The 26,157-nt window shown below is 42.0% G+C and overlaps 1 protein-coding gene across 3 annotated transcripts in view; it reads right to left on the reverse strand.

Annotated features, from left to right (window-relative positions):
- Window positions 1-6,091: 6,091 nt before the first annotated feature.
- LOC126235847 (arginyl-tRNA--protein transferase 1) overlaps window positions 6,092-26,157 on the reverse strand; it is a 179,354-nt gene continuing 159,288 nt past the window's right edge. The window contains exon 9 of one of the 3 annotated variants that reach the window (XM_049944713.1): window positions 6,092-6,884. In XM_049944713.1, the coding sequence (XP_049800670.1) occupies window positions 6,738-6,884 (147 nt within the window). In that variant the 3' untranslated portion in view covers window positions 6,092-6,737. The remainder of the gene's footprint in view (window positions 6,885-26,157) is intronic. The other 2 variants (XM_049944712.1, XM_049944711.1) reach the window with 2 other exon arrangements.

Below are 26,157 nucleotides of genomic sequence, written 5' to 3' on the forward strand. Positions count from 1 at the left end.
ATGGCATTTTCTGTTGAAAAACCTTTCTGGAAACCAAACTGACATTTTGTTAGTACTTCATTTTTACAGATATGTGAAGCTACTCTTGAATACATTACTTTCTCAAAAATTTTGGATAAAGCTGTTAGAAGGGAGATTGGACGGTAATTGTTGACATCAGATCTATCCCCCTTTTTATGCAAAGGTATAACAATAGCATATTTCAGTCTATCAGGGAAAATGCCCTGTTCCAGAGAGCTATTACACAGGTGGCTGAGAATCTTACTTATCTGTTGAGAACAAGCTTTTAGTATTTTGCTGGAAATGCCATCAATTCCATGTGAGTTTTTGCTTTTAAGCAAGTTTATTATTTTCCTAATTTCAGAGGGAGAAGTGGGTGAGATTTCAATTGTATCAAATTGCGTAGGTATGGCCTCTTCCATTAACAGCCTAGCATCTTCTAATGAACACCTAGATCCTACTATATCCACAACATCTAGAAAATGATTATTAAAAATATTTTCAACTTCTGACTTTTTGTTCGTAAAGTTTTCCTTCAATTTGATGGTAATACTGTCTTCCTGTGCTCTTGGTTGACCTGTTTCTCTTTTAATAATATTCCAAATTGTTTTAATTTTATTATCAGAGTTGCTGATTTCAGACATGATACACATACTTCTGGATATTTTAATAACTTTTCTTAATATAACACAGTAGTTTTTATAATGTTTGATAGTTTCTGGGTCACTACTCTTTCATGCTGTCAGATACATTTCCCTTTTCCGGTTACAAGATATTTTTATACCCTTAGTAAGCCATGGTTTGTTACAAGGTTTCTTACGAGTATATTTAACTATTTTCTTGGGGAAGCAGTTTTCAAATGCATTTACAAAAATGTCATGAAATAAATTATATTTTAAATTGGCATCAGGTTCACGGTACACCTCATCCCAGTCTAACTGCTGTAGGCATTTCCTGAAATTTGCAATTGTTAAATCGTTGACTGAACGTACTACTTTGGAGGAGTGTTTAGTATTGCTGAATGGAGCTATGTCATATATTGTAACTAGCTGTGCACCATGATCAGAAAGACCATTCTCAACAGGCTGAGCATTTATCTGGTTAAACTTATCTTGGTCTATAAAGAAGTTATCTATCAGTGAGCTGCTATCCTTTACCACCCGAGTAGGAAAATCAATAACGGGTGTCAAATTGAAAGAACCGAGTAATACTTCAAGGTCATTTTTCCTATTACCCTCTTTCAGAGAATCTACATTGAAGTCCCCACAAATAATAATTTGCTTCCCCCTGTCTGACAGATAGCACAACAAGGAGTCCAAATTTTTCAGAAATAGATGAAAATTTCCTGATGGGGACCTATATACAGTTACAATTATAAATGTGCCTTTATTTAATTTAAGCTCACAGGCACATGCTTCTATATGTTTCTCTACACAAAACATTTTTGTTTCTATACTTTTTGCACAATGATAACTTTTGACATATATGGCGACTCCTCCTTTCTCCATATTTTCTCTCATTACATGTGCAGAGAGCTTATATCCACTTACATTTACCTTATCCATATCAGTAACAATGTGACGCTCAGACAGGCATAGTATATCTATTTCATCCTCAGCTTCTAAATCTTCTAAACAAACCAGAAGCTCATCTATTTTATTCTTTAAACTCCCAATATTTTGATGAAATATACTTACATTATTTTTAATTATACTTTTATGAGAACCTTTCCTTATTCTAACATTTGCAGTACTCTCCTGTCTGAGTTTCTCATTGTGCTTAGGCCTAGTTCCTATACCAGTGGTCACATGGTGTTCAGAGAGGCAGATTATGTCAACTGGTTTGGGTAACTTTAATTCATCAATGCAATTACCTAGGACGGAGATACAACTTGGTGGAGATAAAATTTCTGGTGATTGGTGAAAATTTATAATTGGCAGCTGTGATTGGTGATCCAATGTGCTAGAATTGTGCTGTTTAATTTCTTTCCTAAACTGAAGATTTGTTTCAATCCTGACCTCTCGTAGAACTTGACATCTTTCTGTCTTACCTATCCTAAAAAAGGTGCTGCTCCAACACCTGTAACCACTGGTATTTTACCATTCATGGCAGTGCCTCCCCCCCTTAAATTTCCTGCTATTACCCCAGCCAGTTTCCCCTTCCCTTTCCTGTTGAGATGTAGGCCGTGCCTGGTATAGTCCCACCTACTGAAAGAATCAACAGGAACCACACCAATATGAGCCCCCGCACCCGACCCAAGCAGCCGTTCCAACTCCAAATTAACTCTCCCAACAGAAGAGTTCAAATGAGGCCGGTCATGGCGTCTCAGGACAGATACAAACTCAACATTGGTGTGTCTCGATGCCGACGCAATTTTTACCAGGTCACACTCTGTAATGTACCCAGGATCTCTGTCGATGCTGTTCCCTGGCCCTCCCACAATAACCACGGTGTCTTCCCTGGTAAATCCTTTACAGAGTGAACTTAAATCCTCTGTCACCTGATCCAGACTAGCACTCGGTTTGAAAAAATTTGTGACCTGGTATTCTGGTCCTAATTCCTCCTGCAGAGGTTGGCCTACACCTCTGGCATGAGAACTGCCTAACAACAAAACTTTCTTCCTTTTCGATGACATTCCTACATTCTTTTTCAATTTACTATTGAAAGTTTGTTGTGTCCTGTCTACACCTACCTCTGCTTGAGGCTCATCAGTTTCTAACTGAAGCAACAGGTCAAACTTATTTTTGACATTCACCACAAAACTGTCAGACTTAGTTCTATGCCTCTTCCTTCTGCTACCTGTTGCCACTTCCCACCTCTCTTTGCCCTTCTCCCTCCTTAACCTGTCCAGATCTTCCCTAGCCTGATCTAGCTCAGCCTGAAGGGCAGCAATTTTCCCCTCCTGTTCCACTATCTTCCTATCTCTGCTGCAAATCCTACATAACCACTGATGAGCCTGATCCACTTTCCCGACACCCACGCCACTGCAGTCCCCCCAGTGAAAAAAAATACTGCATCCATCACACCAAACCCCGGAACTAACAATTCTATGGCAAGCAGTGAGATGTATATATGCATATCTGTTTGTTATTTCACAGTTCACACTGATTGATACTAATATGTGAATACAGTTGAAGTTAAAATCTTCTGGATTGTTAGGTTGTATCCCTTTTTTTCAAGTGATCAATGTTTAGACCTCTCTGCTGGGATCTTCTTTAGGATCCTGTGGTGTCCACCGTAGAACAACCACTTTCAGAGACCAGTGTCGCGTTCTCTTATAAATGGGAGCTTTCCTGTGCGTGCAGTGGAGAAGTGATATTATGGGGATAATTTGTGTGGCTACCATTGGTGGGCCATTGTCATTGGATAGTAAGAAAAGTATTCCCATGCTAATGCCAAAAAAGGGGGCTATCATTGGTGGGCCAAAATCACTGTTTAGAAAGGGATTTTTTCTGCACTTAGGCTGGAGAAGAATTATTGGTTACAATTTCTCCTATTGCTATTGGTGGGCCATCATCATTGGCTAGAAGCGAAACAGGCAGAGCGAGAAAGAGGGAATGTTTTTCAAAAATATTATTGTTCACAGATGTCGCTTTCTGTTGCTGGAAGCCCATAGCCATCCTCTCTACTGAAGTTACATGCATTCTTAGAAATCTCAATTGCTACTTGGACTTTTCTTTTATAAATGTTGGTTTCCTAAGCTACCACTTGTTCGCTATTGAAATCAATGTCAAGACCATAGTTCTCGTGATGTTCTGCTACTGCCAATTTCACATTTTGTTTTAGCTGCGTGTGGTGTTTGTGTTCTTTAGTACGTTCTTTAACAGTTCTTACCATCTTGCCTGCGTACACTTTGCTGCACTCGCACATCATTTCACAGATGCCCGCAGTGCGGAGACAGTCAGGTGCATCCATTTTCTGCCAGAAAAAGTCGTTATTTTGTTTTGACTGAAGAAAATGGTCTAAATACTGCATGTGCCCCCTCCCCCCTCACACACACAGGGGAGGAAAAGCAGCACCGCCAACCTACATTTCACATAAGGATCACAAACGACTAGTAGTGGTACAGGGTACCCTCCGCCACACACCGTACAGTGGCTTGCAAAGTATGTATGTAGATCTACATGTAGGTGTAAGGGGAGGCATTACCAGTAGTAGGAAAAGGGGTTGAGCTGCCTACTGGGCCAGACAATGAGTGGGTAGAGTTGTTTTAGGAAAGAAGCTAAATACCATCTTAAACTACCTTGGCCAGAGTTGTGGTATCACATGAATAGGTACACGGAGAAAACATCAAGTTCACAGCAGAAGGAACAAAAGGATCAACATGTAGCAGAAACCACTAAGCAAGAAATCTGAGAGGAGCTTGTAAAGATCTTTGCTCGACTAAGCAACACTGATTTGAAGAAGTATCATCGGAGAGCAGGTAGAAGAATCAACCAGTGTGTTCCCATAATGAAACAACCTGGACATAACAACATGTCTTGTTGCTGAAAGTAATAATGGAGACATTGCCTATGCAGTGTGATAATTAATATTACACCTGATTAGTTTCATTCTTTCATCAGAAATTGTTTAGAAAGAGATCTTGACTAGTTAGGGATGATACACATGTATAGATTAGTTTCAGCATTGAAGGGGTGTTACGTTCCATTCAAAGAACAAATAACGCAATAATGAAAAAGTTCAGGCAAATACTCATCTTAGTGAAGTACAGTGTGATACAAAGGCCCAAAAAAGAAGTGTTTAGAGCAAAGCTATGAAAACTGAAATATTTTCTGGAAAATATATGGAGGTTCTATATCATGCTTCCCCTCCCTAACACACACAACCCTTGTATGTCTACAGTATCCTGGCTGACTGACACCATGAATTGCCAACTCCACCTGACACAACTCCTACCCCAGGTGAGCCACAGTGCAAGCACAGTGTAGTTCTGAAAACGCATTTGCCTGAAATCTAGCAAAGTTCTCAGACTTTTTTAAGTACCTTTTGATGAATCAGCACCTGTACTATTCAGAAATTTGTTGTCTTTACACCTTAAATTATCTACACTGCTACCAGATGAGTTATTTTGCTCTTGGAAATGTCCATTCACCCTTTGGACAACAAACAGGTTCAATGTCGTGAACACATAGAGTAGTATACAATGATCCCAATGGAGTTGGAGGACACAGCTGCTTTGCACTTGATGGAGTACAAGACAGACTGGAACTAATGGTTGGTTGCATGGGATTTCATTAAGTTTACACTAACATTTTTTAAGAATAATTGGAATAAGGCCATTGCTGCTCATCCAACAAAGATATGAGATATATTTAAAGCTATTTTTACAAGTACCACTAATAATCCAGAGCTAATGGTCTATTTCATTACACATATGGCTAATTACATCTGTCTTTGTCATTATTTTTCTTTGGAGGCTGAATGTGCAAACAAATTCAAAGCATACCCATGGGGACCAATACATCACTTCCTTAGAGGACTCTTATTAATTTTCTATTATATTCACTGATAAAATCATCTTGATTTGCAATTAGGGTAAAGACACACTCCCTTCACTGCCACAGAATCACAATACGTGGTGTGAAATAAATTTCACTTGCTGCTCACCTTGCTCCCAAACATAATTCACTTGCTCCTTGACAACAAAACGAGCCTTCTGATCGCTATGACCTTCTGTGTAACAATACATCCAATTCAATAACAACCACTCCTGCCACATCAAAAAGTCTCTTTTTTCCCACAGTCTGGGCACCTGTAGATGGTAGCTACATAGTGGCAAATGATTCTATATAAAAAAGTTTAAGGTTTTGCTAAGGCTGAATCCAGTGACCTAAAATATCAAATTAGTGTATTTTAGCAAAACTCTTTCACTGCCACGTCAAAACATTTTATCTGCACTTATATTTTCTGGCTTTAGAAACTGAACACAATTAACCTAATGGGTCATTGAATTAAAATGTTACAGACAACACATGAAATAATGAGCATAATGTATTAAACTCATCAAAGTTCATTTTTTATTAAAATTTGCAAACATTAATCATCATAATGCATGAAACATAATATCCTGATTACATTTTGGAAAATCCCAATATCTGTCATTATTTCCAAACTGAACTCACTTTATTTCTGCATTGTTTTATTTTGAAATACAACAACAAAGCCAAGTCATTTAATTGGAAAACAAGTTTGAAAATCATGCAGTATTTTCAGTGAGACATCACATGTTAATATTATCATGGAGGAGCAGAATAGTTTATATGTATAATTCACTCAGAAGCATCTTAAATATGCTAATAAGGCAAAATTAAAGAAACTGTTGTACTTGAAAATAAAGTAAAAATATAAAGGCAATGTAATAAATTGGTTAAACAGGAAAAGAGGAAAGAAACTATTGCAAATAATTATGAGCACTGTCACGCCAATGTAAATAGAACCACATATTTCAAGTCAGGTACTTAAACAGGAAGGCAGCCTCATTAAGTAACAACATACAACTTTATTGACAATGAACACAACAAATACATTATGAATCAGAGCTGTATGATGGCTACCTGCCAATAAGACTTAAGAAGAGGAGGATTATCTCTTAATTTGTTACTAAAGAAGCCAGAGATTCTTCCATGAACATCACTCTAGTAAACTTCTTTTAGCAAACATCAGCTATATACAAATAATGCACCTGTCACTATACATATTAACGTGCATTTGGGTGTATCTAATATTACATAGCATCAAACCCTCACAAGCAGCATTCTTCTTGCACATTTCATGCCAACCAGTCTTGCATACTGCATGACTTCTTCACTATCATCAGTATTTCTATTTAGTGTTCTGTAGATGAAGTATGGCATTGCCTGTTTGTGGAACAGTATCAGTATCTGCAAGAAAATGGAAAAAAGTTAGCAAATGACACTGCACTGCAGAAACATGTCTTGAATTTATATTTAAAAGAAGCCAAAAATGTAGAAGAAAGGAATGTTACTCTACTTAGACTGACACAGTGTGATGAAAGAGATGACATCTTTAATCTGCACACTACATTACTGAACTATTTGGTGTCATCTAGTTGCATCCTCAAAGGTTCTATTTACCTAAATCAAATATTGTGACACATGATCATGACAGTTAACTCACATTTGGTAGGAATGGGATTCAAATGCTTGTCTGGACATTCAAATTTAAGTTTCCTGCCATTTCTGAAAATCACTTGAGGCAGATTTAGACATGGATCATTGAACAGGAGACAGCCAAATCTTTCAGCCTAGTCCAGTCTGAGTTTCTGCTCCATTTCCAATAACTTCAATATTAATGGGCTTTTAAACTCTCATCTTCCTCGTTTACCTAGTTTTACATTCACATTTGTCCTATGCAAAACACTCATTTTGTGTGCTAATAGGAATAAGAGATAATTTTTCAGTACACTTTCCTTGCATACTACTACACACCTACTGGACATACCAGAGCAAGCTTGAACCATCCATTTGTTCTTATTCCATTTCTAATAATAATAGTAATAATAATAATAATAATAATAATAATAATAATAATAATAATAATTTCTTTTTCATTTTAGCTCTTTTTCTGAATGATACATCTACAAGAATTACCTAAAACAGCTACTTTCTTACTTAATATGACTTTCATAAAGTTTTATTACTCAATATGTCCGAATGTATTGGCATACTTATATTTAGTCTGAACGCCCTTCTGTCCCCCTTTTCAGTAAGCATTTTATCTTTTCCAAAAACATTATATGAAATTAGTTATTCATAATTAAATTTTTCATCTTCTGGAATGTTCCATTTTTTAAGTGGTGATTATTTTCTAAATTTCGTTACCTAGTTTTGTAGCCCTAATTTTTATGATTACAAAAATGCCTACTCGCACAAGAAAAACATGTTAGTTTGCTTATTATTTGATCTAGAAGATTACTTTTTTAAGCTGATTTTGGCAAGATAAGGAAATCACCATGGGAGTATACAATGTATTAAAAAAATAATACAACTTTGTCAATTTTCTAGTTATCTAACACATAGTTAAACCAGACTAGTTCTTGACTCATTGCAATTGTATAATCACTAATTGTGCTCTTTTATCTGTTATAAATTAAAAGTTAATATCCAAATTCAATAATTAACAAAACACTCTTCTGTATGTAGGAGAACAGGACAATGCTTCAGTCAGTCCATGTTTATTAACCATCTTCTTGTAGATTGAAGTTTGTACTCATTCAATTAATGATGCAGTAAATGCGTGCTGAGGTAAAGTGTACAAGTCCAGGCCTGTCTTTCAACACGTGGTCATCTGCATGTTAACCAATTTGTCAACAGAGTATATGTAAATATGTAGACAGTGTTCAGGACTTCGTAAGAGTATGTACGAGGGGCATTCAGTAAGTAATGCAACACTTTTTCTCCCCCTGAAAGCAGGTTAGTTTTCTTCAGGATTCCAATACACCATATTATTCCCCAGTCTTTTGGCTGCATGCTTGCATGGTACCACTATATGGTCAATGTGTGGCCAACATCTTGCTGCATCAATAAATTCTTCACCATCCACGTACTGCTTCCAGTGAAGCACATCCTTCATTGGGCCAAACAGGTGGATGTCGGAAGGTACAAGATCCAGGCTGTAGGGTGGATAAGTAAGAACAATACAGTAAAGTTTTCTGAGCTACTTTCACATGTGCAGATTTGTGTGAGGCCTTGCACTGTCATGGGAAAGGAGAAGCACACTTGCATTCATGTGGTGATGAACACACTGAAGTTGTTACTTCAATTTCCTAAGGATAGCACAATACACTTCAGAGTTAATTGTTGCACCATGAGGGAGGACATAAAACAGAATAATCCCCCTGCCATGACTTTACTGGGTGAGGGTGTGGCTTTGAGCTTGTCTTCAGAGGAGAGGTGGTGTGGTGCCACACCATGCATTGCTGTTTTATTTCCAGTTCAAAGTGACAAACACAGGTTTCACCACTTGTGATGATGTTCAACAAAAAATTGTCATAAGTAACCTTATAACACACAATCAACTGTGCACAGATGGTCCTTCATTGCTCTTTATGGTCTTCTGTTGGGCATTGAGGAACACAGCAGGCACACACCTTCGAGTACCCCAACTGGTGGATGAGTGTGTCTGCACTACCAACTGAGACGTCCATTTGTGCAGTGAGGTGTTTCATGGTGATCCATCTATCTCCTGTGTGTCCACATGTTCCAACACTGCATGAGTCACAGATATGTATGGCTAGATGGCAGGCAGGAGATTGGACATGTTTGCATGATCTAGTTGCAATGATGACATATGCCTTGCCCAAAGTTTCACTGTGCTTTTGTTCACTGCCATGTCTCCGTAGACATTCTGCAAGTGCCTATGAATATCTGTGTTGCTCTGGTTATCTGCCAAAAGAAACTCAGTGACAGCTCTCTGCTTAGAATGGACCTCCATTACAGATGCCATTTTGAAGGCTATGTATAGCACTGCCACCTAATGGAACTTCATGAAACACTATACGGCTGAAGCAGGAATATTCCTCAATGTCCCACAGCAAATTCCAGATTTTTTTCAACTGAAATTGGCCGAGGAAAAAAAAGTGTTGCATTATGTACTGAATGCCCCTCATACTTGTCCACCTTTGAGGATTATACAACAATGTAGGAAAAGACAGATTGCTACTTACCATAAAGAAGACATGTCAAGTTGCAGACAAGCACAATTAAAAGACACCTACATAAAGCTATCGGCCACAGTCTTCAACAGTAAAGGAGAGACATGCACCATTCATACACAAAAGCCAGCACACCTCATGCACACGTGACTGCCAACTCTAGCATCTTGGGCTGGAATGCAACTATCACGTGGGATGCAAGCAGCATCCTGGAGGGGGAGGGAAAGGGGAAGGAATAGTAGTGTACGGGTGGGGGGAGAGAGGAACACTGTCTGATGGAGTATGCATGGACTAGAATATCACCAGGTCAGGAGGTGTGGAAAAAAGGAACAAAAAGGGGAGGAGTAGTGAAAGATAGGAGTATGTGTTGGCAGACTGTGTCAAATAAACAGGGCGGGAGATGAGAATGGGGAGGAGATGATAGGACAAGAGGGGGTGGAGGATGTGGGGACAGTAGTTATCATAGGGATAATTACGGGAGCAGAGAATGTGTTGTAAGGATAATGCCCATCTGCACAGTTCAGAAAAGCTGGTTGTGGAGAGAAGGATCCAGATGGCTCGGGCAGTGAAAAGGCCACTGAAATCAGGTGTGTCAAGTTCAGCTGCATGTTGTGCCACAGCATGGTCTATTTTGCTCTTGGCCACAGTTTGGAAGGGACCATTAATCCTGGTGAACAGCTGATTGGTAGTCATACAAACATAAAGCTGTGCAATGATTGCAGTAGAGCTGGTAAATGACATGGCTGCTTTCACAGATGGCCTGACCCCTCGCGGGGTAGGATAAGCGTGTGACAGGACTGGGTGGGCAAGGGGTTGGTATTGGAGCGGTATGGGGATGGGCTAGGATGATGTGGAGGTTGTGTACACCACAATAAGGGGGGAGGGGGGGGGGGAAGTATCTTGGGTAGGATGTCCTTCATTTCAGGGCATGATGATAGCTAATCAAAGTCCTGGAAAAGGTTGTGGTTCAGTTGTTCCAGTCCGGAGTGGTACTGGGTTATGAAGGAGATTCTCCTATGTGGCAGGTTCTTGGGGATGGTGGGAGGATTGAGGCTGTGAGGGGAAATGGCATGGGAGATCTGTTTGCGGACTAGGTGTGAGAGATGGTGCCTGTCTGTGAAGGCCTTGGTGAGAGCTCCACCATACTGAGCAAGGGATTTTTTGTCACTGCAGATATGCCACCTCCTGGTGGCCAGGCTGTATGGGATGGATTTTTGTGTGTGAAAAGGATGACAGCTGTCAAAATGCAGGTACTGTTGGTGGTTGGCGGGTTTAATGTGGAAGAGGTGTGGATGGAGCCATCAGAGAGGAGGTGGTCAACATCTACGAAGGTGGAATGCTGGGTCAGAGAGGACCATGAGAAGCGGATGGGAGAGAAGGGGTTGAGGTTGTTAAGGAAGAAAAATGAGGTGTCTGGCTCTAAGTCCAGACCATTAAAATATTATCAATGAACCTGAACCAGACCAGGGGATTGGTGTTTTGGGAGGTCAGGAAGGTCTCTCTAGATGGGTCACAATATGGTTGGCATAGGAGGGTACCATGTGGGTGCTCATGGCTGTGCCGTGTATTTGTTTATGTACCTTCCCTTCAAAGGAGAAGTAGTTGTGGGCTAGGATAAAGTCAGTAAGGTATATGAGAAATGAGGTAGTGGATATGGAGTCTGAAGGACTTTGGAAAAGGTAGTGTTCAGCAGTGCTACGACCGTAAGCATGAGGGATGTTAGTGTATAGGGAGACGGTGTCAACAGTGACAAGTAGGGGTCCAGGTGGCAAAGGAGTGGGGATGGTGGAGAGTCAGTGAAGGAAGTGGTTAGTGTCTTTGACGGGTATTTGATTGGGGGTGTTGGTCAATGAGGGCCAAAATTCTTTCAGAGGGAGCACAATAACCAGCCACAACAGCGTGTCCAGGATTGGGTTTGTGGATTATGGGGAGCATGTAGAAGGTGTGTGTGTGGGGTGTCATAAGGGTGAGGAGGGAAATGTATTCAGGGGAGATGTTCTGGGAAGGGTCTAAGGCTTTAAGCAGGGACTGGAGATTGTGTTGGACTTCTGGGATGGGATCAAGTCGTTTCTGGGTGTTCTTTCTTCTACTGGAAGGTTGGTTTTCTGAGGAAGAGACCTGGGGAAGGATGGTGAGGCTAAGTTGGAGGTAAGGGATTTTTGGAAGGTGAACAGTGGGTGGTTAGGTGGGAGGGGGGAAGGATCACAGTTGGATGGTGGTAAGAACTGGAAGAGGCATGGTTAAATGTTGGAATTAGAGTGGTTTTGGTTGGAGGGATCGGTAGCAAAGAAGTGCTTCCATTGTAGGAATCAGGAGGAGGAGTGTAGGTCTTTGACAAGTCCAGCGAGATTAAATTTGGGTGTAAGGCTAAAGGTGAGGCCTTTTGATAGAACTGAAAGTTCTGTGGAGCTGAGGGTTTTGGTGGAAAGGAATAGGTGGTTCTGTGATGCCTGTGCCATGAAGATGCGTTTTTGAAGTACCAGGTTTGTGAGGACTAGGGATTGGCAGAAACTGAAAAGGTTTAGGTCATAATGAAAGGAGGGGTGGGTTCCAGCAAAAGGAATCTTTACACTTAGGGCTTTTGGGAGAGGAGGAGGGGGGGGGGGGGAGATTCCATGGTTTAACCAGAATTTGATGAACAAGATGTGGGACTGAGTTTTAGCCAGGGAAAGGGATACTTTTCTGAACTGGTGCAGGAAGATGGAGCAAGGTCTATTGTGGTAGGAATTGTGTAAACAGAATGAGAATGATGCAGAAGTGGTCAAAATAGGGGTTGATGGTTGTGAGAGGAGTTGGATAAGTGAAAAGATGAGTAAAATGCATACAAAAATACATAAAGGCACACACAAACATTTACAGATATGCAAAAATATAAACAGATACATAAAAACATACACAAATACATGAAACCGCATAAAATTTTGCACAAATGTCCTTCAGACTCCAAATCCACTGTCTCATTCCTCATACACCTTACTGATTCATTAAAGAAAAGGAGATTTTATAGTTGTCAGTTTTGCTAAGTCAACTAGTGGCAGATGCTGGATTACAACTAACTGTCAACTTTATTACCCAACATTGGAGATTGCATCCTTATTTAGTACACAAATGCAGAGTCGTCCTATATCTGGTTCAACTTGCTTAAGTACATCAGGTTGGGAGGATAACAGTTGTGTTGCCTTTTCCACCAGTAAGACCATAATATCAGTATCCTCACTGAGGTGCTACTGGACCTTGTCCTTGATGCAGGTAGCTTGGGATGAAAAATGTCCAAGTAAAGTTTGGCCAGTAAATTTTAAGAAATAAGTTTAATCTGACAAACACGTGCAAGTATGGCAACTGTTAATCATTTTGAATGCCAAAACGAAGATTTGTAACAATATTAAAGAAGGCAAGTTGCTACTCACCATACACCATATAGCAGAGATGCTGAGTTGCAGATAGGCACAACAAAAAGATTCACACAATTATAGCTTTCAGCCATTAAGGCCTTTATCAACAATAGACACACATACACCAACGCACACATGCTCGCATGCGCACGCACGCACGCACACACACACTCACTCACACACGCACACACACACACACACACACACACACACACACACACACACACACACACACGAGCACAGAGGACAAGCTGTATCGGAATCAGGCAATCTATCTGATGAACTACAACAGTTTTGCAAAGCAGATACTGTGAATGGGAGATACACTATGCCTTATACCCAGCACATGTTACAAAGTGAAGAACTGGAAAAAAGTGACGAAAAACCGGAATAGTTGTTTCCCCATACGTCAGTGGCGTTTTTTTGAAAATAGGATGATTACAGAACAAATACAGTTAAATGCTTCTTCCATCTGCCAACGAAACTCAGAGCTCTTCTGTGCTCAATGAAGGAAATGTTAGTTAAGATGCCACAGTGTGCATAAGATTCCCCGTAACAATAGGAACTCATGTAGGAAAACACATCACACTGTGGAAGACAGACACATCAGAAATTGATGACACATTTGTCTGGACCAACCATGTTTTGTACTGTCATTAAAGATGTGGTGGAAATTTGCAGAGTCATAACACTTGTGAACAGAGATACTGGCTTCAAACTTGGGTCCAGAACTGGTAATATTAAAAGTCATGGCAACCACAAAGGGAAACTATTGGTCATATATGGGATGACACTTAGGTATCAACTTAAATATTTGGATGGCAATGACAAGGATGGTTGCATAACAGCAGAGATGCATTTTTTGGCATATTACTTCTGACAGAGGGGACTGGTGTGGCAGATGGCAGTGCATAGTAGAAACAACAGCCTTTGTGCTTGTGCCAGAATCTTTGGTCCATCATCTGAAGATGGCATAGCTGTCATTGACACAACCGATTATGAAATTTTTGCTACTGGTTGCCAAATTTGGCACCTTCATGCCTGTGCATTCCCTGTTTATGTTGGGATAAATAGGAGGCGTCAATGATAGCTCAGTTCTGTGTGTGTGTGTGTGTGTGTGTGTGTGTGTGTGTGTGTGTCATACCTGAAGATGTTGTCAGCTGCACTGATGAAATATTGCAGGAATTTCAAGAAATTCAAAATCGCGCCAAAGAACCATTTGTGATACCTTCCTGTACCTTGGTAAGGACAAGCAGCCGTTGGGATAATATATTATTTGCTTCATATAGTCATTTGTAAAACAATGAAGGTACTTCAGCTTGACAAGGAACTTCAACAGAATCAAATGTCACTTAAAGAAACAAAGAAAAAGATTTGCCCAGAATTTTCCAACTGTTTTAAGAACATTTATGACCTATATTCCATCATCATCCTGAAAAAGACTAAGCCAGAATGCAGCATAACAGTATACCAAGGAAAGAAGAATAAGAATGTCATAAGAAATTACTAGCTTTTGTAACACCACAAATTATAGTGTGATGTCATCGATCAAATGATTCACAATTTTCCAACTAAGGTTGCTTGTACGAGGTGGCCAACGTATTTCTTTTATAATGTTCTAGACATGGCAGTAATTTCAATCTCCAGTTGGTAAATGAATTCACGACTGGGAAACAACAAAGAGAGTGACAGGAGCAAGAAAGCCAATCAAATGAAGAAGTGGCTACAGGAACAGGCAAATTAAAAAGGTGGAAGAAGTGTCAAATTGGAATGTGCAAAGGAAACAAGACCAACGATGTCTGTGAGAAATACAAAAAAGCCATCTGCAAAAAATGTGATGAAATGTACCAATGATATGATGATAATGCTTAGCAATAAACAAGTGAAATAAATTAAAAACTCCAGCTCTCTACCCAAGGAAACTATCAATAGACTGCAGGGTTGCAGTTCTTTGTCTCCCAGATTATACAGCCACCTAATGTCCAGAAATCTGTACAGAAAGAAAAAAGTGGTTCAGAACAAAATGAAAGTCATAAACTATGCTTGGACCACATACTACAAGCTGTAGCAGCACCACAGTTTAAGATAGGAAAGTTAGATTCGGTGCAACATTTCTGAGCACACAAGTTACAGCCAGGCGTGGGTCTGTTGACAGTAAGTTATACTGACCAGTGGTTGCAAAATAGAATGGAGGCCACAGAGCCATCGACCACTGAAAAGAGTAAACGCAGCGGTTTGCATGGCACAAGTTACAGGCAGAGGGGGCCCACTGGTGCGACCCAGGTGTTGTGAGTATGTGACTTGGAGCAGTGCGTTAGCAAAACAGAGGTGCAAAGCCACGTATAAATAGGTGCCGGTTTTCTAACAAGGCATTCAAGTGTGGCAGCTTTCCTGGACACGTCACACCACCGGCTACACGCAGATGGGGCACCAGTGTTCCAGTCCATGGCAGGTCGCTTGTTCGGCCCTCTGTAGCAGACACGGGGTCCGTAGCCAGCCAGCGACGGGCCACTCCATGGCTTGCTACTGCGGGCAGTTGTCTTGCCTTCCAACACACACCGGAGACATGAAGGGCGAGGGCAGCAGATTCAGCTGCCGGATCGTGGGTGCTCGTTGTCACCGTGTTCTTAGCCATACTGGCGAGGGAGCGCACCGCGGGCCGCCTTGCAGAAGGCGGCACTGAAGCGGCAGAGGCGAAGGCCGGTGAGGCGGCTACCGGCACATCCTGACGTCACAGCCGTACAAGGCCGACACACTGCAGTGCGGGCACGGGTCACTGAGGCAGCCATTCTGTGCCAAGCTGTTTCGCAACATGTCCTCAGCATTGCGAGACCCGGTGACACAGACTGAGAGAATGCAGCACTGTAGTTGGAAACAATAAAACACTTGGAAAGCTGGGACGAGTCTTAATACGGTGACTTCTACCTCTTACCGCTACATTTGGTGTTGCTGTTACATTCGGTGTCAGAAGTTCCCACTACATTTGGTGTCAGAATAGCGGGCATTGTCTGTACAGTACAACGTTTGAGCCCACTGCCTGCATTACAGTCACAAAACGTGGTGAGCGTTGACCAATTTTTCTATTTGAGTGTTGGAGGTTTTCTTTCTTTTTTTTGTTTGTGTTTTGAGTATGGCTCCTGGTAGGCCATTTTGGATGTTTTGCGTAGGCATATTATTTTGCTGTCAGAGTAAGTGTTATTGTATTTGGGGCAGCAAAATTTATTATTTTTTTCTTTTTCATGGCCTTTGATTACTTTTGTATTGGTTTATGATGATAAAGAGTGTGATGATACAGAGCTGTAGTAAGTCAGGTTGTTCTTGTACTTAAATAAATGTTTTGTTTAGGGACTACTGGGAACGAAAGCAACACAATGGCACAGTCTCGGACGCATAATGTGTGAGAACCAGAAGCGGTGTGGATTTTGATGGAAATGGTAGCACAATTGATGCGGACAATACGCGCTTGTGAAGTGAATTAACATCTAGAACTGAGCAGGAAACCGCATCGGATCAGTCGTTGTTGCCTAGGATGTCGCAGCAGGAGATTGATCCGGCTGCCACAAGTTTGATTATTCCATTTTCTGGCAAGGTATCTGAGGATGTGTGTTCATTTGTGGAGAACTTGGGAACTTCAGCTAAGATAATGATTGGTTGGATGAACAGCTGTTACATGTAGCCAAAATTATAGTAATGGGTGAAGTGAAGACATATGTAAGGTGTTCTGAGGCCTTAAGGAAGACAGGACAGTTTAAGCAGTTGAAGGAGGGGTTTTTACAAAGTACAAGAAACAGAGCAGTGCTTGGTACTTTAGGGAGAGGCTGAGTAAAATGACAAAGAGACAGGGGGAGACAGCAGAGAAATTTGTGGACAGGATAAGAGAAATTAACGAGTGTACTTACGAGCTAGGTCAGAACGATGAAGCAAATGGTGTTCTGTTGCAGGAGGCCAAGCAATGGACACTTTAAGTATTTTTGTGGGGGTTACCGGCACATATATCACGGAAAGTGCGTGAAGGGACTCCGAAAGATTTGTATTCGGCCATTCAGCTGGCAATCCAATGTGATGAAATAGACTTGGCAATGGGGGTACGTGATAAACAAACAGTGTTTGCAGTGGGTATAAAATGCTATAAGTGTGGTCGTACGGGACATGTACAGAGGCAATGTACCCAGTCACTGAGGAATAGATGAAGAGGTGGAAATCAGCAGCGTGGAGGATGGAGAAGTGGAGTTAGTAGAGGTGGACAATCGTTAAACGGCAAAGGGGGCCCAAGACCCACCTAAGGGAGCTCCTGTTTAATTTCAATGCTACGAATACGTATGCAGAGGTGGAATGTTCAGTGGTAGGATCCATAGGAACTAAAAAGTTCAAGATTTTGTTGAACACAGGGGCGCAAGTGTCAGTGGCTACTAAGATTTTAATGGGATGAAGGAAGTTAGACCCACCACATTATAGATTGCATGGTTGCATAGGGAAAGTCTGATTTGATGCATGCATGGAAGTAGTACCATAGGAAAGTGAGGGCTATGACATGATTCTAGGAGTAGACTTCTTGCATCAACATCATGACAAAATTGAACTTGGACAACGAACTGTGAAACTTGGTGGAATGTTATTTCAGCTACGGGAAACTGTTGTCGATGCAGAGCTGTCATGAGGGGCGTTCAATGTAATGAACAAACCAATTGAACCGCGTACATTAGCATTAAGGCTTAATTCACATGAGTGTGCATCTGGTGGCACCGGGAATTCGCTTTGGGTAAGTGTGGAGTCGAATCTACCTGTGGGTACAGTATGTGTTATTGAACCATTGGAGGATAATGAAGTTTTGGGTCCATTGGGTTGTTTTGTGAAACGTAGTATTGTACACATAGAAGAGGGAAATGACAGGCGAGTAATCCCCGTGAACGTGGTTAATTTTAGTGCTGTAGACGCGAATTTGACAAAAGGAGTTTTAGTAGCAAATTTGGATGTGCCAGATGACAAAGATTCGTCTTCGAGAGGTAGGCAAAGTGATCAACGACTAACTGCTGAAAGAACTGCATTGCATGACAAAATTAAGCATTTGAAAGGAGGAGAAAGAGAGCAAATGGAAGAATTATTGGGGAAATTGAGGATTTGTTTTTTCCGCAAGGGCTGTTGCGAGCAACTCCATTAATTCAACATCGGGTACCAACAGGGAACGAAGCACCTGTTTACCGTAAACTATACAGAATATCAAGGTATTTGCAGCCAATTGTGGAGGATTTCAGCAGCTTGCGGATGGTATTATAGAGCACAGTAATAGTTGCTGGGGAGCGGGCACTGTCACCTAAAAAATCTATGGATGGAACTAAGAAATACAGGTTCTGTTGTGACTACCGATACCTCAATAATAAAACAGTAACGGACACATACCCGATTCCAAACATATTGGAGACTTTGGATCACTTAGGACAGTGCCAGTACTTTTATACAATGGATTTGACAAGTGGTTATCATCATATAGAGGTGGCTCCAGAGGATCATCAAAAAACTGCGTTCTTTACGCCTGGAGGTCATTACCAGTACATCAGAATGCCATTCAGTTTGAAAAATGCTCCGGCAAAGTTTCAGAGGTTGCTAGACAGTGTCTTGAGGGGTTTGAAACCACGGCAGTGTCTTGTCTATTTGGATGACATTATAATGTTTTTAAGTAGTATGGAGCAACACAGACAGTGGTTAAGGGAAGTCTTTATGAGGTTAAGAGCAGCTCGTTTGACATTGAGCCTGGAAAAGTGTTGGGTTGGGTTGTTTGGGGAAGGAGACCAGACAGGGAGGTCATCGGTCTCATTGCATTAGGGAAGGATGGGGAAGGAAGTCGACCGTGCCCTTTCAAAGGAACCATCCCAGCATTTGCCTGGAGCGATTTAGGGAAATCACGGAAAACCTAAATCAGGATGGCCGGACGCGGGATTGAACCGTCGTCCTCCTGAATGCGAGTCCAGTGTCCAACCACTGCGCCACCTCGCTCAGTGGGAGAAGTGTCATTTTGCATTAGAAGAAGTAAAATATATGGTTCATATTATTAGTAAGGATGGAGTGCGAACAGATCCGAGGTTGGTACAGGCTGTAAGGGATTTTTGGGAACCGAAAACAGTTAAGGAAGTGCAGTCATTCATCGGAATTTGCAATTTCTGTCGAAAGTTCATGAAGGGTTTTGTAGATTTAGCACAGTCATTGACGTGATTTTTACAGGCAGCAATGGTTGTGTAAGCGTTAGTAAACAACTGGATTTTGAAGTTTGGTGCACCGGAGACAGTAATTACTGACCAAGGGACCAACTGTTTGTCGGATTTACTGAAGGAACTGTGTAAATTGTTGAACATAAAGAAGTTGAGGACGAGCGCGTTGCATCCACATGCCAACGGAAGGACAGAACGGGTATATGGAACAATTGGGAAGATGCTGAGTTTTTATGTGGATTCTCATCACCATCGGTGGGACGAGTATTTGAAGCATATTGTACGTGCATACAATGCCAAAATCCATACAAATACCGGTTTGTCTCCACATGAAGTAGTGTACGGGTGAAAAATGCTGTCACCATTTGATTTAGTGAAGCTACAGAAAGAAAACACTGGTGACTCTGTACGTCAATTCGCGAGAACAATTCGGGATGTTTGGAAATGGGTACAAAAGGCGAATACGGAAGTTTTGGAAAGGCAGGAAGACGCAGTGAAGCGGAAAGGAAGTTTACCGCAGTACAGAGTGGGGCAATGGGTAAGGCTATCCAGCCCCTATATGCAAAAAGGGAAAAACGAAGAAGTTTCTCATGAGGTATCAAGGGCCACAGCAAGTTGTTGAAAGCACATCCCCCATTAATGTTAAGATTCAGCTGCCAACTAGACAATGATAGTACACATTGGGTGGTTATGGCCATTTAAGGGTTGCCCGGATGTGATTCCAGGCATATCACAGGAAGGAAAGAGGAAGTAAGAGAGAGTGAAGAGAGGTGCTAAGCACAGAGAAAACCAGGAAGATAGAGTACAGCATGAAGTACCGTATGCTTTGCGATCCAGAAAGTAGTAGAGTATTTATAGTTTTTTTTTTCATTTTCTTATCCATCATTGGGTTTGCGTAGATTAATTAGGCATTGTATTTTTGTATCTGTATTTTTGAGTATAGACTGCTGCGGGCAGCAGTCGTTTGGAAAAGGGGGGAAAGGTGATGATGATCTAAGTCCTCAAGTCACTGAAAAGAGGAGCATTGAGCAAGTTTGTGGAAGGAAAACTAAGGATGTATTGCTGATTTCAGCAGCTAGCAACTGGTATGCCGAGATGACAAGGGGGGAATTACAAAGCTGCCATAGAGGGAAGGTAATGGTATATCCAGCCAGGGTGATGAGCACCAATCTGGACACATGCATGGTGCAGTTATTTTTAGCCAGGAAGAAAGAAATAGACTGTCCAAGGGGTATTGTGGAGCCAAAACTGAGCTTGCAATGAGTCAGGATGCATTGGGCCTTCTCCATCTATGAGAATTTGGTAGTAGTAGCAAGTTGTTTTGAGCGGGGAGTATTTGTAGAAGCAAAATGCATAGGGCTCGAGGGGAGCGGAATTTTAATCAATGGAACCGCGTGTAACATACTAGGACCAACCTTCCACCTGCCAGCATCTATTTCAGGAGTCTCGCAATTGAATGTCACACAGCCACAGCTGTACTGTCTAGAAGCCACTTCAAAATTTTGCCAAGGCAGAATCTGACCTTGTTAAATCAAACTATGGAGCCAGTTTTCAAATAACTTCCGGGAATTCAGCCAGGTAACCTGGCTGAATTCCCAGAAGTTATTTGAAAGTTGTATATGCCAGGAGAAACTCAGGTCTCATATGGAGCCAGGTCTGTTGAGATCCATAAACCAGTTCATTTTAGAGCAAGAGCGGCACATATCAGCCGAACAAATGGTTCAAATGGCTCTAAGCACTATGGGACTTAGCATCTGAGGTCATCTGTCCCCTAGACTAGAACTACTTAAACCTAACTAACCTAAGGACGTCACACACATCCACACCCGAGGCAAAATTCAACCTGTGATCGCAGCAGCAGCACGGTTCTGGACTGAAGTGCCTAGAACTGCTCGGCCACAGTGGCTGGCTCAGCTGAACAGCTTGTGCAACATGTCGCTCAGTATAGGGAAAGGCAACGGCAAATGACGATCATTGTGGGCACCTCTGTGCTAAGTGCCTTCGCAGCCTTAACTTTGTTATGTGTTGCTTTCATTTTGATCAGGCAGAGAGCCAATTCCAGGAGGGAACCAAGGGTAGTCCAAGTCCCAGTGGACTGAATACCGAGGGCGTGAGACGAGTAGGTAAGGGGTTGATCGAGCAGTGGTCGTCCAGTAAGGAATTTTTATGTTTTGTTTCATGTCGTGTTTTAATGGGTACTAGACCACATTTAAGTTTTCTAAAAGTAAGGAAATATGTCATAGGTGACGACCCTAACAAGTTAAGAGTTAGTTAAAGGTCGACCCGGGGACCAGGTCTTTCCGAAGGGGGGAGGGGAATAATGTAGCGGCACCACAGTTTAAGATAGGAAAGTTAGATTCAGTGCAACATTTCTGAGTGCACAAGTTACGGTCAGGCATGGGCCTGCTGACAGTAAGTTACGCTGACTAGTGGTTGTGAAGTAGAATGGAGGCCACAGAGCCGTCGAACCACTGAAAAGAGTAAATGCAGTGGTTTGCATGGGGCAAGTTACAGGCAGAAGGGCCCACTAGTGCAACCTAGGTGTTGTGAGTACGTGACTCGCAGCGCATTAGCGAAACAGAGTCGCAAAGCCAGATATAAATAGGTGCCGGTTTTCTAACAAGGCATTCAAGTATGGCAGTTCTCCTGGACAGTGGTGCATGTCACACCACCGGCTACTCGCAGCAGTAGATGGGGCGCCAGTTTTCCAGTCCACGGTGCTTTGCTGGTTAGACCCTCTGAGGCTGACACGGGGTCCGTAGCCAGCCAGCAATCGGCCATTCCATGGCTTGCTACTGCGGGCAGTTGTCTTGGCCCCCAACATGCACCGGAGACATCCAGGGCAAGGGCTGCAGATTCAGCTGCCGGATCGTGGGCACTCGTTGTCGCCACATTCTTAGCCACACCGGCGAGGGAGCATGTCGTGGGTCACCTTACAGCGGGTGGCACTGAGGCGGCAGAGGCGAAGGCTGCTGAGTCGGCTACCGTCCTGATGTTGCGGACGTACTAGGCCGACACACAGCAGTGCAGGCATGGGTCGCTGAGGCAGCCATTTCACGCCAAGCCGTTTCGCAGTCAGCATAGTGGTGTGCTCAGCATTGCGGGACCCGGTGATGCAGACTGAGGGGAACGCAGCACTATAGTTGGAAACAATAAATCTCTTGGAAAGCTCGGACGAGTCTTATTACGGTGCCTTCTACCTATTCCCCCTACGTTTGGTGTTGCTGTTACATTCGGTGTCAGAAGTTCCCACTACAAAGCATTATCTTTAGAAAAATAGTGTGTAACACAGATGCACCTGCTTATTCGTTGGCCAATATTTAGCCTCGTTATTGGTATCTTTTGTAGTTAACTGTGAATATAATGTCTGTAATTTGGGAGCGTTTATTAATAGGTTAAAAATTTTTAAACTTAACAGCTCTGATTTATTGCTTAGCTTCAATGTCATCTCCTTATTCACTAAAGTACCTGTTTTTGATTATTTGCATTGTTTAAGCCCCTGTTCACCTCCATTTACTTTTATCTGATAAACAGTATTTTGAACAGAATGACGGTGTCATCACAGATAGCTCTCTCCCACCCATGACAGCTACTTTATCTGTATAGAATTTTGAAGAAAAAGTTCTCATGTTCTCAGTTTTAAAATCAAAACTCTTCAGGAGAAATGCTGATGAGACATTCATAGTTTATTCTTTGGTGAGGACAAGGTCACATAGTTGCTTGAGAATCTTGACTTTATTCACAAAAACATCAGATTTACAATGGAATGGGAAATGAACGGCTGTCCACCATTTTTGGATGTATTAGTTCAATGTAAGAAGAATGAGATTTTAGGATGCTGCATGTACTGAAGACCAGCCATACTGGTATATTCTTAAAGCATCTAGCTGCCATTATCTTTCACAAACTATGAGCGTACTTAAAACTTTAGGAAATAGGGTGCATGTAGTGTCCAATACCGACAGGCTACAGGCCAAATTGCTAGATTCAATAAACAGCACATTAAGAGAGTTCTGCAATGAAAAATGCCAGACCAACCAAAGGAAGAGCAAGAAGAAAGAGATGTAAAGTCTATAGCCTTACGTATGAAAATTGCCAGAATAATGAAGAAGCATTACATTCATGTTATCTTTCTCCCACTGGCTAAGACGGCAGATCATCTAGGATCTGTGAAAGGTTATATATGAAATCCCTTGCCAATGTGACAAAAGGACACACAATATGCACTGTATAAGAATGGTGTATCACAACAAACAATATGCACCATATAAGAATGGTGCATCAAACACCAATGATCCACTCGCCTTCTACAACCTAACAAATCTGGAGTGGTTGAATCTTGTATTTCCACTGGCCACTCCATGAATTACAGGAAAGACAAGACACTGACTGCAGCCTTATCTTATTGGTATTCAGTGGAGCTGTGGAAATTGTTATAACGTCAAGTTTAACAAATATATTTCAGAACGACACAACACATATAAGTCACAGAGTAAGTTGACAAGCAAGACATGTGTACACGTTAGCATTCGAATGAGCACTGAGTCCCAGTCTAGCGGCCGCTGCTCGGCTGGCCGCTTCGGTGGCGCAGCTGCTGCATGGCTGGCAGACAGCGCCGCACCTAGAGGATGCGCGTAATTGCGCGGCGGCGCTTTGAATGATCGGCGAGTCACAACACTTTTCCCCCCTTTGAAATTGTTGCACTGGTCTTGATGGAGGTGTCCTGGAGATGGCTAACGTCCATAGGCATTGTTTGACTCGCCGTAAAGTCTCGAGGAGAAGGCTTCCCGTATGGACGGAAGTGTCCCCGATGATAACGGGTCGAGACGACAGGAGACGTAGGGGTCGAATCTGCTGGAGGCCCCTGCACCAATCTGCCCGTAGTGGCAAGTCCAGTTGATATGACAGGATGTAACGCCGGAAATGCATATCCTCCTATTTCCATCTATTGCACTGCAAATTTTTTTTCCTTATTTTGTCACCTGAAGATATGACATTTCTGTCTCTTTATATATTGTAATTGTTTTACTGTTTGTATATATATATATATATATATATATTTATGCATTTATGTTGGTTTGTTTTGTGAATATTAGTTGTATTTATACACTGGGTCTGGCCTAGGGAAAACTATGCTATCGAACGAATACATCGATAGGTCGTGTGGAGAACGAAAGTGTTTAGGATCTTTAGTAGTGTTAACTCTGCCGCGTGGAGCGCGGGCTGAGCAGAAAGAGTCTGGCTGGAGTAGTGCAGTGGAGCAGGTGTGTTGTGTGATGCTCCCGCGAGTTGCCGCACGTTAGGGGTTGGGCAGCATGTAATTGTGCTCGACTGGCTATAATAGTTTCTAGCACGGTGTCGCGGACGGGAAGCATTAGCTGGCACACATCAAGAGCCCGTTTCGCCTGGTGACCGTGTCGAGAAGAAGGCGCGCCAGCATCCAGCTTCTGCAACAGCGACGGCCGACAATGAGTGACTGTCGCCACCTCCTCGATCGTCGACTTCAAACCTTCAATCAACCAACAAGGAAGACTAAAAACACGTAAAGTTTCAGAACTGTATGGCAGACCTCAGCTTTTAAAATTGTTGCATCACAAAATTACAGCAACTTAGCATGAACCTTTGTTGCTCATTGTCCCAATTGCATTGCCAAGCAGGGTCCCTTCCTTTTCCGAAATGAACCCGAGTGTCGTTGAAATTCAAACGCCAGCATTAAAATAATATAATTCAATTTCACTGCCTTAATTTCAAAGTTCAGTTAAAGTATTCATAGCTGGCTACAATATTTAGATTACACGAGCACAAATTAAGAGTGCGAGTTTTGTTAGCATATTTTAGCTTACCTGTGACTGCAGCTCAGCTTGGTACGTACTAAATTTTACTATTGTTAATTATTCAGAATCATTTAATTCAAGTTCGAAGTTAAATCTCTTATTTCTAAATTGCGTAGATTCAAGTAGCTTTTGAAATGATTGTTGAGGTAGCCCAAGACTAACTGTATTTTACTGAATTTCGATATGCTTCAGAAACAAAGTTCACTATTAATTTCAGTCACTAAACTAACTTTCAATTTTCCAGTTTTATTAATTCTTTTGCTAAATTAAGTCAGGGTGTGGCGAAATTTATTACTTCAGACAAACATTCAGTTTTCACACAACACGTGTCAACCTTCAGTTGCCATGCTTTTAGTGCTAATTATATGTGCAATAACCTTTCTTTTTCAGTTGGTGTCCGTAATTTTCCCCAAATCTCAAATATCTAATTACCGCTAGTTAATTGTTAACGTAACGGCCGCACATTTACTTTCTTTATTAATTTTACCCCATTTCAAAATTAATTTCCACCAGTTTCATTTGCATTTTTACTTTCATTTAGATGTAACCCTTTCCTCCCTCTTTACCGACAGATTAACTTCGGTGACGATTGCTTTTCCCAAATTTCCATTAGGTACACGCGGTTTAATTTTTCACTGTCATTAAGGTCGATAAGTGAGGGGGAGGTTACAAGGAGACATGGGCGATGTGTCGGCATCCATTGGAGGAGGAGGCGAGTAGATTTACTTTGACAGAGGATGGTCATCCGGTTCCTGCATGGGCACGTCTCCTGGTGGCGTCTGTTCTTGTGCTGGGATCGCGATGACGGTGAGAGGGCTGCGTTGTGAGTATTGAGAGATGCCAAGATCCTGAGCGTCAGGTAGGGCCAAAAGTGGTGTAGCGGCATTCGTAACAGGCGTTGCTGGCACACAAGGCCGAAGCTGGTCCGAATGACACACCGCAACACCCGTGTCCGTCTGGATTTCATACAGGCATCTGCCACGGTGTCTTAAGATGCGGCCCGGGCTCCATTTAGGCCACCTGTCATATCCCCGTACCCAGACGAGGTAGTC

The sequence above is a fragment of the Schistocerca nitens genome, chromosome 2 (assembly GCF_023898315.1).
Source record: "Schistocerca nitens isolate TAMUIC-IGC-003100 chromosome 2, iqSchNite1.1, whole genome shotgun sequence".
NCBI lineage: Eukaryota > Metazoa > Arthropoda > Insecta > Orthoptera > Acrididae > Schistocerca > Schistocerca nitens.